This window comes from Pseudophryne corroboree, chromosome 10, assembly GCF_028390025.1.
Source record: "Pseudophryne corroboree isolate aPseCor3 chromosome 10, aPseCor3.hap2, whole genome shotgun sequence".
In the NCBI taxonomy this organism is placed as follows: Eukaryota; Metazoa; Chordata; class Amphibia; order Anura; family Myobatrachidae; genus Pseudophryne; species Pseudophryne corroboree.
In genome coordinates this window covers 100,221,585-100,237,845 of record NC_086453.1, presented here as the reverse complement: position 1 = coordinate 100,237,845, position 16,261 = coordinate 100,221,585, and the positions used below count along the sequence as shown (strand labels likewise).

Sequence of the window (16,261 nt, the reverse complement as noted above, 5' to 3'; positions counted from 1 at the left end):
TGATGGGGGAACAAACACTGCCTGCTTTTTCTCCCCAAACATAAAAACCCATTTTTAGAGGTTACTGTCAGAAATGTGTAACACATTTTTTATTGCCGGGATCAAGTCACGGATGTTCCTAGTGGATTGTGTATATGTCTCAACCTTGTCGACACTGGAGTCAGACTCCGTGTCGACATCTGTGTCTGCCATCTGAATGAGCGGGCGTTTGAGCCCCTGATGGCCTTTGAGACGCCTGGGCAGGCGCGGGCTAAGAAGCCGGCTGTCCCACAGCTGTTACGTCATCCACCCTTTTATGTAAGGAGTTGACACTGTCGGTTAATACCTTTCACCTAACCATCCACTCTGGTGTCGGCCCCACAGGGGGCGACATCACATTTATCGGCATCTGCTCCGTCACTATATAAGCCTCCTCCTCAAACATGTCGACACAGCTGTACCGACACACCGCACACACACAGGGAATGCTCTGACTGAGGACAGGACCCCACAAAGCCCTATATAATGTGGGGATTAACACTATAACTGAGTGAATTTTCCCCCATAGCCGCTTGTATATACAATATTGCGCCAAAATTTAGTGCCCCCCCTCTCTTTTTAACCCTTTGAGCCTGAAAACTACAGGGGAGAGCCTGGGGAGCTTTCTTCCAGCTGCACTGTGAAGAGAAAATGGTGCCAGTGTGTCTGAGGGAGATAGCTCCGCCCCTTTTCCGCGGCCTATTCTCCCGCTTTTTTCTGGATTCTGGCAGGGGTATTTACCACATATATAGCCTCTGGGGCTATATATTGTGGTATTTTTGCCAGCCAAGGTGTTTTTATTGCTGCTCAGGGCGCCCCCCCCAAGCGCCCTGCACCCTCAGTGACCGGAGTGTGAAGTGTGTATGAGGAGCAATGGCGCACAGCTGCAGTGCTGTGTGCTACCTTGGTGAAGACTGATGTCTTCTGCCGCCGATTTTCCGGACCTCTTCTTGCTTCTGGCTCTGTAAGGGGGACGGCGGCGCGGCTCCGGGACCGAACACCAAGGACTGGGCCTGAGGTCGATCCCTCTGGAGCTAATGGTGTCCAGTAGCCTAAGAAGCCCAATCCGGCTGCAAGCAGGCGAGTTCGCTTCTTCTCCCCTTAGTCCCTCGCTGCAGTGAGCCTGTTGCCAGCAGGTCTCACTGAAAATAAAAAACCTAAATCTATACTTTCTTTCTAAGGGCTCAGGAGAGCCCCTAGTGTGCATCCAACCTCGGCCGGGCACAAGATCTAACTGAGGCTTGGAGGAGGGTCATAGTGGGAGGAGCCAGTGCACACCAGGTAGTCATAAATCTTTCTAGAGTGCCCAGCCTCCTTCGGAGCCCGCTATTCCCCATGGTCCTTTCGGAGTTCCCAGCATCCACTAGGACGTCAGAGAAATGACAGTTAGGAGCTGATTGACTGGTACTTTATCTCTATCCAAGGCTTAGTAAATAGACTCTCATGTGGTGACATGTACTAAGCAGTGGTAAACGTGGAGAAGTGAGCCAGTGAAGAAGTTGCCCATGGCAACCAATCAGCCGCTTTGTATACTTTTGTAGTATGCAAATTATATATGTTACCTCAATGCTGATTGGTTGCCATGAGCAACTTCTCCGCTTTTTATCACTGCTTAGTGCATCTCAACATAAGTGTATAAATGCAGAGCTCCTTATTAGCAGCGAAGTAAAAAAAATAAGAATTTACTTACCGATAATTATATTTCTCATAGTCCGTAGTGGATGCTGGGTACTCCGTAAGGACCATGGGGAATAGCGGCTCCGCAGGAGACTGGGCACAAAAGTAAAAGCTTTTGGGGCACCTGGTGTGCACTGGCTCCTCCCCCTATGACCCTCCTCCAAGCCTCAGTTAGGATACTGTGCCCGGACGAGCGTACATAATAAGGAAGGATCTTGAATCCCGGGTAAGACTCATACCAGCCACACCGTACAACTTGTGATCTGAACCCAGTTAACAGTATGATAAACGTAGGAGCCTCTGAAAAGATGGCTCACAACAATAAACAACCCGATTTATGTAACAATAACTATATACAAGTATTGCAGACAATCCGCACTTGGGATGGGCGCCCAGCATCCACTACGGACTATGAGAAATAGAATTATCGGTAAGTAAATTCTTATTTTCTCTGACGTCCTAGTGGATGCTGGGTACTCCGTAAGGACCATGGGGATTATACCAAAGCTCCCAAACGGGCGGGAGAGTGCGGATGACTCTGCAGCACCGAATGAGAGAACTCCAGGTCCTCCTCAGCCAGGGTATCGAATTTGTAAAATTTAGCAAACGTGTTTGCCCCTGACCAAGTAGCTGCTCGGCAAAGTTGTAAAGCCGAGACCCCTCGGGCAGCCGCCCAAGATGAGCCCACTTTCCTTGTGGAATGGGCTTTTACAGATTTTGGCTGTGGCAGGCCTGCCACAGAATGTGCAAGCTGAATTGTACTACAAATCCAACGAGCAATCGTCTGCTTAGAAGCAGGAGCACCCAGCTTGTTGGGTGCATACAGGATAAACAGCGAGTCAGATTTTCTGACTCCAGCCGTCCTGGAAACATATATTTTCAGGGCCCTGACTACGTCCAGCAACTTGGAGTCCTCCAAGTCCCTAGTAGCCGCAGGTACCACAATAGGCTGGTTCATGTGAAACGCTGAAACCACCTTAGGGAGAAATTGAGGGCGAGTCCTCAGTTCTGCCCTGTCTGAATGAAAAATTAGGTAAGGGCTTTTATACGATAAAGCCGCCAATTCAGAGACACGCCTGGCTGAAGCCAGGGCTAACAGCATGACCACTTTCCATGTGAGATATTTCAATTCCACAGTGGTGAGTGGTTCAAACCAATGTGATTTTAGGAGACTCAACACTACATTGAGATCCCAAGGTGCCACTGGAGGCACAAAAGGAGGCTGTATATGCAGTAACTCTTTGACAAACGTCTGAACTTCAGGCACTGAAGCCAGTTCTTTTTGGAAGAAGATTGACAGTGCCGAAATTTGAACCTTAATGGACCCTAATTTTAGGCCCATAGATAGTCCTGTTTGCAGGAAACGACCCAGTTGAAATTCCTCTGTAGGGGCCTTCTTGGCCTCACACCACGCAACATATTTCCGCCAAATGCGGTGATAATGTTTTGCGGTTACATCCTTTCTGGCCTTGACCAGGGTAGGGATGACTTCATCTGGAATGCCTTTTTCCTTCAGGATCCGGCGTTCAACCTCCATGCCGTCAAACGCAGCCGCGGTAAGTCTTGGAACAGACAAGGTCCCTGCTGGAGCAGGTCCTTTCTGAGAGGTAGAGGCCACGGGTCCTCCGTGAGCATCTCTTGAAGTTCCGGGTACCAAGTCCTTCTTGGCCAATCCGGAGCCACGAGTATAGTTCTTACTCCTCTCCTTCTTATGATTCTCAGTACTTTGGGTATGAGAGGCAGAGGAGGGAACACATACACTGACTGGTACACCCACGGTGTTACCAGAGCGTCCACCGCTATTGCCTGAGGGTCCCTTGACCTGGCGCAATAACTGTCTAGTTTCTTGTTGAGACGAGACGCCATCATGTCCACCTTTGGTTTTTCCCAACGGTTTACAATCACGTGGAAGACTTCTGGGTGAAGTCCCCACTCCCCCGGGTGGAGGTCGTGTCTGCTGAGGAAGTCTGCTTCCCAGTTGTCCACTCCCGGAATGAACACCGCTGACAGTGCTGTCACATGATTTTCCGCCCAGCGAAGAATTCTTGCAGCTTCTGCCATTGCCCTCCTGCTTCTTGTGCCGCCCTGTCTGTTTATGTGGGCGACTGCCGTGATGTTGTCCGATTGGATCAAAACCGACTGACCTGAAGCAGAGGCCTTGCGTTCCAGGATATTTATGTGAAGAGACGTTTCCATGCTTGACCACAAGCCCTGGAAGTTTCTTCCCTGTGTGACTGCTCCCCAGCCTCTCAGGCTGGCATCCGTGGTCACCAGAATCCAGTCCTGAATGCCGAATCTGCGGCCCTCTAGAAGATAAGCACTCTGCAACCACCACAGGAGAGACACCCTTGTCCTTGGAGATAGGGTTATCCGCTGATGCATCTGAAGATGCGATCCGGACCATTTGTCCAGCAGATCCCACTGAAACGTTCTTGCATGGAATCTTCCGAATGGAATCGCTTCGTAAGAAGCCACCATCTTTCCCAGGACCCTTGTGCATTGATGCACTGACACTTGTCCTGGTTTCAGGAGGTTCCTGACTAGCTCGGATAACTCCCTGGCCTTCTCCTCCGGGAGAAACACCTTTTTTTTTTTTGGACTGTGTCCAGAATCATCCCTAGGAACAGTAGACGTGTTGTTGGAATCAGCTGCGATTTTGGAATATTTAGAATCCACCCGTGCTGACGTAGCACCACCTGAGATAGTGCTACTCCGACCTCTAACTGTTCCCTGGACCTTGCCCTTATCAGGAAATCGTCCAAGTAAGGGATAATTAAGACGCCTTTTCTTCGAAGAAGAAGCATCATTTCGGCCATTACCTTGGTAAAGACCCGTGGTGCCGTGGACAACCCAAACAGCAGCGTCTGAAACTGATAATGACAGTTCTGTACCACAAACCTGAGGTACCCTTGGTGAGAAGGGTAGATTGGGACATGGAGATAAGCATCTTTGATGTCCAGAGACACCATATAGTCCCCTTCTTCCAGGTTCGCTATCACTGCTCTGAGTGATTCCATCTTGAATTTGAACCTTTTTATGTAAGTGTTCAATGATTTCAGATTTAAAATCGGTCTCACCGAGCCGTCCGGCTTCGGTACCACAAACAGCGTGGAATAATACCCCTTTCCCTGTTGTAGGAGGGGTACCTTGATTATCACCTGCTGGGAATACAGCTTGTGAATAGCTTCCAATACTGCCTCCCTGTCGGAGGGAGACGTTGGTAGAGCAGACTTCAGGAACCGGCGAGGGGGAGACGTCTCGAATTCCAGTTTGTACCCCTGTGATACTACCTGCAGGATCCAGGGGTCCACTTGCGAGTGAGCCCACTGCGCGTTGAAATTTTTGAGACGGGCCCCCACCGTGCCTGAGTCCGCTTGTAAAGCCCCAGCGTCATGCTGAAGACTTGGCAGAAGCGGGGGAGGACTTCTGATCCTGGGAAGAGGCTGTTTGCTGCAGTCTTTTTCCCCTTCCTCTGCCCCGGGGCAGAAATGAGTGGCCTTTTGCCCGCTTGCCCTTATGGGGACGAAAGGACTGAGTTTGAAAAGACGGTGTCTTTTTCTGCTGAGAGGTGACCTGGGGTAAAAAGGTGGATTTCCCAGCCGTCGCCGTGGCCACCAGGTCTGATAGACCGACCCCAAATAACTCCTCCCCTTTATACGGCAAAACTTCCATATGCCGTTTTGAATCCGCATCACCTGACCACTGTCGTGTCCATAAACTTCTTCTGGCAGAAATGGACAACGCACTTACTCTTGATGCCAGGGTGCAAATATCCCTCTGTTCATCTCGCATATATAGTAATGCATCCTTTAAATGCTCTATAGTCAATAATATACTGTCCCTATCCAGGGTATCAATATTTTCAGTCAGGGAATCCGACCAAGCCACTCCAGCACTGCACATCCAGGCTGAGGCGATTGCTGGTCGTAGTATAACACCAGTATGTGTATATACCTTTTAGGATATTTTCCAGCTTTCTATCAGCTGGTTCCTTGAGGGCGGCCGTATCAGGAGACGATAACGCCACTTGTTTTGATAAGCGTGTGAGCGCCTTATCTACCCTAGGGGGTGTTTCCCAACGCGCCCTAACCTCTGGCGGGAAAGGGTATAATGACAATAATTTATTAGAAATCAGCAGTTTTTACTCTAAGCAGCTCTGGAGAGCTACCTAGCATGCACCCTTCTCGGCCGGGCACAAAAATCTAACTGAGGCTTGGAGGAGGGTCATAGGGGGAGGAGCCAGTGCACACCAGGTGACCTAAAAGCTTTTACTTTTGTGCCGTCTCCTGCGGAGCCGCTATTCCCCATGGTCCTTACGGAGTACCCAGCATCCACTAGGACGTCAGAGAAAAATTCATGAAACACATTCTGCAGGTGTGTGGCAGAGGTCCAACTTCTGTGAATAGACACAGCCAGGTGATTAACTAAAAGGGCCACATACACTAACGTGACACATTGGACCCACATGTCGCAGGCGATCACCTCGGCAGCTTCCCGGGCAGCAGGATCGCACACAATACATCGTATGCGGTCCTTTTGCATACGATGTGTCATATGCGATCCCAGCCATGTGCAGCATGTGCAATCTGGAGGATCCGATCCGATGCTCACGGGAACGTGCATCGGATCGGAAACACCTCCAAAATGCCTGATTTCACCCGATATATCGGCCCGAATTCGGGTGAAATTGGGCATTATTGTTCTAGTGTATGGGGCAGCTTACCTGTGCCTGCTGTATAGTGACGGAAACCCGATAGGTATTACAGGAAACAGCAGCTGGAGACTCCTGGGTGACAGAGACGGGAATTCTGACGGTGTCTGCAGAGAGACAGCACAACAGCACCTGTGGGAGGGAAAGTATAGCGTTCTAAAATCAGTGCAAGCCAGGCACAATCTTTATACAGGCACCTAAATATCAGGTAACATAGACCAGTCAGTGTCGATTCAATTAGGAGCGATGCTGGTCACGCAGTCATGGTAGCCCCTAAACATCATATTTAATACGCACCCCTACCTATATGGGTGCGCACTAAAATGCACAATGGTGTTGTAATGCTGGACAAGGGCAGTCAAGTGTGCTGTTGCCGGCACGCCAACACCACCCAAGCCGCAAATTACCCCTAAGTGAACAGACCCCCATAACAACCACTAGTATAATTTCTACTGTATGCAAGATATCTGGCCTCAGGTTCGGTATGTGTGACCGGCGGACGGGATGCCAGCTGTCACAATACGGACACTGGCATCCAGATATTTAAAATTCCGACAGGGGAAAGGTAAGTATGATATCCCCTCTCCCATACCCCTCCCTTCCTGATCCCAAACCCAGGCGGCCGCTAGACCTAACCCCCACCCCCCTGTACTTACGGTCAGGATACTAGCATGTCAAGATTCCGGCATCTGTATCCCAACAGCCGGTATCTTAACCACATCCCCTGGCTTCAACTGCTTAACAATATAAAGTCTTCTCACATGAAGGACACTGCACCTTTATCTACCATATTACTGCGCAACCATTACCAATAATATCCTCACCATGCTGCTCTCAGAATGTTTTGTACAGGTCACGTGACTGATGTGCACGTTTGGCTGGAGGGGGAGATTTTCTTCAAACAGCATCTGTAAGGAACTCTGGGACACAAGAGAAATAAATAATGAACAGAGGCTGTAAAATACTGCAAGTCTACTAATCAGACACACAGACGGCACTCTATCCAGAGCCTCCAACATCCCCACTCATATGTATATTTCATGTGTTTCGCAAGACACAACAGAGTCATGCTTAGTGCATGAAAAGTAGCTCTGTGTGCGGTTTCTCTCCATACCCTTTTTAAACATACACATGAAATGTTCAGCTCTGAAGACTCAGACTGCAGTTCATTGCTTTACTGGTTGAACAAATAACAGCATGTAAAGTGCCTGTGACACCCGAGGCATAGTCAAAGCACAGAAAGACTCAGACATGAAAGCCCTTAATTTGTTTAATGCAAACACATTCAGCCAGGTGCACACAGATGATCCAGAGATAGATATAGATATATATACACACACACACACATTTTTATTTATTTATTTATTTTTAAGTCAAGATCATATGTGGTACTCAGAGACTCTCTGGGCGTGAAGAATTACCCGAACAGGGTGCTTTAGTGTGTAGTCAACAGAAACGTATCCCCCTTCCTCAGGACAGTATACAAAATAATGGTGGGTACACACTGTCCGATATATCGGCCGTTCTCTTGAACGGCCAATATATCGCGGTGTGTACGGGCGATACGTCTCTGAACTCTGTTGTTCACAGACGTATCGCATCGGCACCGCAGAGCACAGCCGACGGCCAATATATCTACAGATACATTGGAATGCCGCTGTGTGTGTACGGGCGGTCGGCCGACCGCCCGCCCGTACACCTGCTACAGCAGCCGGCGGTGATTGATAGCTGAACTTGGCGGGCGGGCGTGCGTACGCGCCCGCCCAGTTCATGACGTCAGTCCCTGACGGATCGGGCAGTGTGTATGCTTAACACACTGCCCGATCCGTCCATAGATATATCTGTCGATCAACTGATCGGCAGATATATCTACCAGTGTGTACCCACCATTAGTTGCAAATAAGAGAATATATAGTAAACAACAAACTTACCCCTCCAATGTCTCCCCCCACAGTGCGCACTGTGATCCCACCAGCTGGGCTTCCCAGGGTAAGTTTGCTGTTTACTATATATGCTCTTGTTTGCATACAGGTCCTGAGGAAGGGGGATATATATTCCCCCGAAACGTTGACTACACACTAAACCACCTGGTCAGGGTAATTCTTCACGTCTAGAGAATCTCTGAGTGCCACCTGTGATTTTTGCCTGCATATTTAGGAGCACTAACCCTCTAGGAGGTCACCAGAGGCTTTAAAGATAAACTCTATGGGCATGATTCAATTCAGTGACAGATGAATAGCAGCAGGAATGAGCTACCGGCGCTATTCAATACAGCGCCATGTAACACCCAACGACAGGATTCCTTCTTGCATCCCCTGGGAGGTGCAAACAGAAATCCTGACAAAAGTGCCAGCGCAATGCTGATTTCTGCCCTTAGCACGGCAAAAACGGCATTGCGCCAGGCACTTAAGACTGAGAATATCCGTTCTCCCAACAAAACACCTTGTTTAATCTGGGAAAACTGCATTTTCCGACTTACCACTGCGCTGTATTGAATAGCGCCGGGAGCTAATTCCCGGTGCTATTCAACTGTCACTGAATTGAATCATGCCCTATGAGGGGTGTGAAATACGTTTCCAGATGTGCAGGGGTGTGGTCTGTTAGACAGTTACAAGGTCGACAGTCAATAGGTCAACCATCACCGGGGACTGGTACGCCAACCAATGCCTGCTGCAAGTACTGGAAGCCATTTCCAAGCACCGTCCAAGAACCCACCCTTCCCCATCATGACTATGCACCTGCTCAAGAGGGCCAGATGCATCATCGCTTGGAAAGTGATACAATGGAGAGTGAAAAAGTGCCAGCCAATCAGCTCCTAACTGCCAAGTCACAGGCAGGGTTTAAAAAATGTCAATTAGGAGCTGATTGGCTGGTACTTTTTCACTCTCCATTTTATCACATCCAAGCGATGATGCATCTGGCCCCAAGTGGTGGATTTTCTGGCCCATGAACGAATCCAGGAGCTTGGTCATCCGCCGTACAGTCCAGACCTGGCCCCCTGCAACTTCTTTGTGTTTTTGTGTTCCCAAAAACCAAGCGAAAGATTTGTGGGATTTGTTTTGAGTCACCAAATGCTGCTGTGGAGACCTTCATCCAGCATGCAGAAGACTGGTTCAGTTGTTTCACCAAGTGGTTCGAGCACATGCAACTTTTTGCATAAACTTGACTGGCAAAAACTTGGAAAAATTTTTTTTTTTACATTTACTTTGTCTGTAAGCATAATACTTCTTGTAGACCCATAAACTTACTACACAACCCTTGGCCAATCATAGGCTCCGGTAGATCATAAATCCTTCAATAACAAATATCTAGTGTTCCTGCTAGGATGCTGGCAGGGCGCTAAGGGGGAAAATTCCTGCGCCCGCCCAAAAGGGGATGTGGCCAGCAGTGGAGCTGAGAGAGGGGGGGGGGGGGGTACAAATTACCTGGGCCCAGGTCTGATGGAGGGGCCCAGGTCAACACCTCCTGTGATTACACCTTGCCCCCTGAAAAGTACATGGGCCCAGCCAGGCTCTCAACTGCCCTGGCTGAGACGCTTGTCATGGTCTTGTGACTGGGTGCTTCTCATGTGCTAGACATGCCCCCATAGAGGTGTGGCCATATCCCCAGCATCGCATGGTGTGGTCACACCCCATCCAGGGGAGGCCCAGGTAGTTGGTAGTTGTTGTACCGGGGCCCAGGATTTCTCTTGGCAGCCCTGTTGGCCAATCGGGGCAAGGGGCGCGGCCCTGTTGGCCTCACTCTTGGAGAGGTGCTGGGCATCCCCAAGCTCTCCCCTCAATGTGAACATATGCAGTGCGCCTGCATCTATTCAGTGATCGCTTCACCACAACTTTTCCCACTCGCGGGACACTGTGGTCGGCAGGTGGGGATGACACCAGGCAGAATGCTTTAGCAGGGTGCCGCAATTAGGGCAGGGTGAGTGCTCAAACTGGACTTTTTTTGTGTTGCAGCGATTAGTTTCGTCATGTTTTGCCGATTTATGCAGCTAAATCCAACACCAATAAGCGCATTAAAAAAAAAAATAATAATTTGAATAATCGCCTAGCACATTATACGGAGATTGGGTGAGATTTAACAATTGAATAATGCCCATCATCTCATTCTTCTAGGGCACTACATACCGCTGCAGGGAAGAACTTTTCCTTACATTACCTATACATGCAGAGGTTCATAGGGATTATGGGTAAGTTTATGGCCATACACAGGCACAGATCTATAGCCTATTTATCACGCTAAACATCTGTACCCCATCAGTTGTAAAATTTATGAAATTAATATTTGCCAGATACAGGGCTTTTACCATCATGTGTTCACAGTACAGTATGTGGTCATTACACAAAGTGGGGTTCCAGCCTACAACCACTGATTGAACACTAGTCTCTCAGCAATACACTATCCTAAGTACATCACTCCTAATCATATACATTGCACTGGCCGACCACCAAACGCCCAACACCACCCCATGCAGATACGATATGCAATGCCTGAGCACCAGACTCCCATCAATACACTACCCCATGCAGATACGATATGCAATGCCTGAGCACCAGACTCCCATCACTATGCTACCCCATACAAATACGATATACAATGCCTGAGCACCAGACTCCCATCAATACACTACCCCATACAAATACGATATACAATGCCTGAGCACCAGACTCCCATCAATACACTACCCCATGCAGATACGATATACAATGCCTGAGCACCAGACTCCCACCAATACACCACCCCATGCAGATACGATATGCAATGCCTGAGCACCAGACTCCCATCACTATGCTACCCCATACAGATACGATATGCAATGCCTGAGCACCAGACTCCCATCAATACACTACCCCATACAAATACGATATACAATGCCTGAGCACCAGACTCCCATCAATACACTACCCCATACAAATACGATATACAATGCCTGAGCACCAGACTCCCATCAATACACTACCCCATGCAGATACGATATACAATGCCTGAGCACCAGACTCCCATCAATACACTACCCCATGCAGATACGATATACAATGCCTGAGCACCAGACTCCCATCAATACACTACCCCATACAAATACGATATACAATGCCTGAGCACCAGACTCCCATCAATACACCACCCCATGCAGATACGATATGCAATGCCTGAGCACCAGACTCCAGTAATACCCTATCCTATGTAAATACTATCTGCAATGCCTGAGCACCAGACTCCAGTAATACCCTATCCTATGTAAATACTATATGCAATGCCTGAGCACCAGACTCCAGTAATACCCTATCCTATGTAAATACTATATGCAATGCCCGAGCACCGTACTCCCAACACCACACTACCCCCTGTAGATACTATGGGGGTCATTCTGAGGTGATCGCACGTAGCAACTTTTTGCTGCTCATACGCTTGTGCAGCCCTGCTATGCTAAAAAAAAGTTTCACGTAAAACAAAACCAGCCCTAGACCTACTTACCATTTGCGACGGATCCAGCGATGCAGGTCCCGGATTTGACGTCAGACATCCACCCTCAAAACGCCTGGACACGCCTGCGTTCACTGGAGCACTCCCGGAAAACGGTCAGTCGACACTCTGACACGCCTTCCTCCGGTCAATCTTCTTGCGGTCGCCGATGCAACCTCTTTCCTAATTTCCGGTGCACAATGCGCACACCGCGCATGCGCAGTTCCAACCCAATTGCACCGCTGCAAAGAAGTGCAGCGTGCGATCAGGTCGGAATGACCCCCTATATGCAATGCCTGAGCACCAGACCTCCAGTAATACACTACCCCATGTAGATACTACTGTATATGCAATGCCTGAACACTAGTTCCCAGCAATACACTACCCCGTGTAGATACTACTGTATATGCAATGCCTGAGCACTAGTTCCCAGTAATAGACTACCCCGTGTAGATACTACTGTATATGCAATGCCTGAGCACTAGTTCCCAGCAATAGACTACCCCGTGTAGATACTACTGTATATGCAATGCCTGAGCACTAGTTCCCAGCAATACACTACCCCGTGTAGATACTACTGTATATGCAATGCCTGAGCACTAGTTCCCAGCAATACACTACCCCGTGTAGATACTACTGTATATGCAATGCCTGAGCACTAGTTCCCAGCAATACACTACCCCGTGTAGATACTACTGTATATGCAATGCCTGAACACTAGTTCCCAGCAATACACTACCCCGTGTAGATACTACTGTATATGCAATGCCTGAGCACTAGTTCCCAGTAATAGACTACCCCGTGTAGATACTACTGTATATGCAATGCCTGAGCACTAGTTCCCAGCAATACACTACCCCGTGTAGATACTACTGTATATGCAATGCCTGAGCACTAGTTCCCAGCAATACACTACCCAGTGTAGATACTACTGTATATGCAATGCCTGAGCACCAGACCTCCAGTAATACACTACCCCGTGTAGATACTACTGTATATGCAATGCCTGAACACTAGTTCCCAGCAATACACTACCCCGTGTAGATACTACTGTATATGCAATGCCTGAGCACCAGACCTCCAGTAATACACTACCCCATGTAGATACTACTGTATATGCAATGCCTGAACACTAGTTCCCAGCAATACACTACCCCGTGTAGATACTACTGTATATGCAATGCCTGAGCACTAGTTCCCAGTAATAGACTACCCCGTGTAGATACTACTGTATATGCAATGCCTGAGCACTAGTTCCCAGCAATACACTACCCCATGTAGATACTACTGTATATGCAATGCCTGAGCACTAGTTCCCAGCAATACACTACCCCGTGTAGATACTACTGTATATGCAATGCCTGAACACTAGTTCCCAGCAATACACTACCCCATGTAGATACTACTGTATATGCAATGCCTGAGCACTAGTTCCCAGCAATACACTACCCCATGTAGATACTACTGTATATGCAATGCCTGAGCACTAGTTCCCAGCAATACACTACCCCGTGTAGATACTACTGTATATGCAATGCCTGAACACTAGTTCCCAGCAATACACTACCCCGTGTAGATAATACTGTATATGCAATGCCTGAGCACTAGTTCCCAGCAATACACTACCCCGTGTAGATACTACTGTATATGCAATGCCTGAGCACTAGTTCCCAGCAATACACTACCCCGTGTAGATACTACTGTATATGCAATGCCTGAGCACTAGTTCCCAGCAATACACTACCCCGTGTAGATACTACTGTATATGCAATGCCTGAGCACTAGTTCCCAGCAATACACTACCCCGTGTAGATACTACTGTATATGCAATGCCTGAGCACTAGTTCCCAGCAATACACTACCCCGTGTAGATACTACTGTATATGCAATGCCTGAGCACTAGTTCCCAGCAATACACTACCCCGTGTAGATACTACTGTATATGCAATGCCTGAGCACTAGTTCCCAGCAATACACTACCCCGTGTAGATACTACTGTATATGCAATGCCTGAACACTAGTTCCCAGCAATACACTACCCCGTGTAGATACTACTGTATATGCAATGCCTGAGCACTAGTTCCCAGCAATACACTACCCCGTGTAGCTACTACTGTATATGCAATGCCTGAGCACTAGTTCCCAGCAATACACTACCCAGTGTAGATACTACTGTATATGCAATGCCTGAGCACTAGTTCCCAGCAATACACTACCCCGTGTAGATACTACTGTATATGCAATGCCTGAGCACTAGTTCCCAGCAATACACTACCCCGTGTAGATACTACTGTATATGCAATGCCTGAGCACTAGTTCCCAGCAATACACTACCCCGTGTAGATACTACTGTATATGCAATGCCTGAACACTAGTTCCCAGCAATACACTACCCCGTGTAGATACTACTGTATATGCAATGCCTGAGCACTAGTTCCCAGCAATACACTACCCCGTGTAGATACTACTGTATATGCAATGCCTGAGCACCAGACCTCCAGTAATACACTACCCCGTGTAGATACTACTGTATATGCAATGCCTGAGCACTAGTTCCCAGCAATACACTACCCAGTGTAGATACTACTGTATATGCAATGCCTGAACACTAGTTCCCAGCAATACACTACCCCGTGTAGATACTACCGTATATGTAATGCCTGAGCACTAGTTTCCAGCAATACACTACCCCGTGTAGATACTACCGTATATGCAATGCCTGAACACTAGTTCCCAGCAATACACTACCCCGTGTAGATACTACTGTATATGCAATGCCTGAGCACTAGTTCCCAGCAATACACTACCCCGTGTAGATAATACTGTATATGCAATGCCTGAGCACTAGTTCCCAGCAATACACTACCCCGTGTAGATAATACTGTATATGCAATGCCTGAGCACTAGTTCCCAGCAATACACTACCCAGTGTAGATACTACTGTATATGCAATGCCTGAACACTAGTTCCCAGCAATACACTACCCCGTGTAGATACTGCAATGCCTGAGCACCGTACCCCAAGCAATACACTACCCCATGTAGATACTACTGTATATGCAATGCCTGAGCACTAGTTCCCAGCAATACACTACCCCATGTAGATACTGCAATGCCTGAGCACCGTACCCCAAGCAATACACTACCCCATGTAGATAGTTAGATACTACTGTATATGCAATATAACCATGTAGATACTGCAATGCCTGAAAGCACTAGCACCAGTTAACAGTCCTATAATACGGTGTCACCCACGATGCTAAGAAGCTGGCCGAATAAGAAGCTAACTTCAGCCTCGTGTGTCACCCGGTGTTGCTTGCACTGTATAAGCCGGACCCATGTGATCCGGATAGCGGAACACACAGCAGCAGCGCCGCTTACCTGGCTCCTCGCTGCCTCCCGGTTCAGGGCCTGAGCCCAGGCTTTGCTCCAGTTCTCCCGTATGGAGGGGAAGCCGCAGAGAGCACGGAGAAGGCTGCGGGCCCCCGGTGCCGAGGCAAGAGACCCCCGGGTGACTTGCAGCAACCAGGCCAGCACGATCACTAGCGATGCCGCAAACAGGAGCAACAGAGCAGCGAAACCCAGCTCCGGGCCGAGAGGGGACGGAGCCCCGGCCGGGAAATAATCCATCCTGCACCCCACAGTGACAGCCGGGCACGGGGTCTGTAGGCCGGATATCAGACTGAGATCAGCGGTGACCCGGGCAGAATGACTTCCCCCTGGAAGTACATGTATGGTGATTGTGTGCGACCCCCGCCTGCCCTGCTGCTGCTCCCCCTTGCCGGCTCTGCGTTATGTACCATGCACCTGTCTCTCCTCTCTCTGCTATGCTCTTATCTGTCACAGCTGCTGCTGCCCCAGTGTCCTCCTGATGTGACCACGCCCCCTAACCATAGTCCCGCCCACTGTGGCTTATCCTGGGTGTCCCGTTATCAAAGGTGCTAACACACGCGGGCTAATTCAGAGTTGATCGTAGATGTGCTAAATTTAGTACACCTACGATCATTTACTCTGACACCTAGCACAGAGCTAGTTCGCCCGCATGTCAATCAGGCAAAGGCGATCGCTGGGCTGAGATGCCGATAGCATCTCTAGCATGCACAGTTCAGACCTGATCGCCCGCTATACGAAAACGATCAGATCTGAATTAAGGGCCCTACACACTTAAGGTCCGTACACAATTAGACGATGTCGCTCTATGAGCAACGTCGTCTAATGTTTCCCCTCCTGGGCCGGCCGGTCGGCGGCCGACTGTACACACTGGGCGGGATGTATTAACATACATCGCCGCCCCTCGCCGGTTACCGCAGCGATGTTGATCGCGTATGTACTAACATATGCGATCAACATCGCGATGCGGTGACGGAGGCCCCCCGCGATACCTGTTAGGTGGTCT

General features: G+C 48.9%; 1 protein-coding gene across 1 annotated transcript in view; it reads right to left on the bottom strand.

The window, feature by feature from the left end:
• Positions 1 to 15,751, bottom strand: part of C2CD2L (C2CD2 like) — a 102,594-nt gene extending 86,843 nt beyond the window's left edge. The window contains exons 1-3 of the mRNA XM_063942646.1: positions 15,247 to 15,751; positions 7,231 to 7,326; positions 6,419 to 6,538 (exon numbers count right to left, since the gene is read on the bottom strand). Of these exons, the coding sequence (XP_063798716.1) occupies positions 6,419 to 6,538; positions 7,231 to 7,326; positions 15,247 to 15,495 (465 nt within the window). The 5' untranslated portion in view covers positions 15,496 to 15,751. The remainder of the gene's footprint in view (positions 1 to 6,418; positions 6,539 to 7,230; positions 7,327 to 15,246) is intronic.
• Between the last annotated feature and the right edge of the window lie 510 nt (positions 15,752 to 16,261).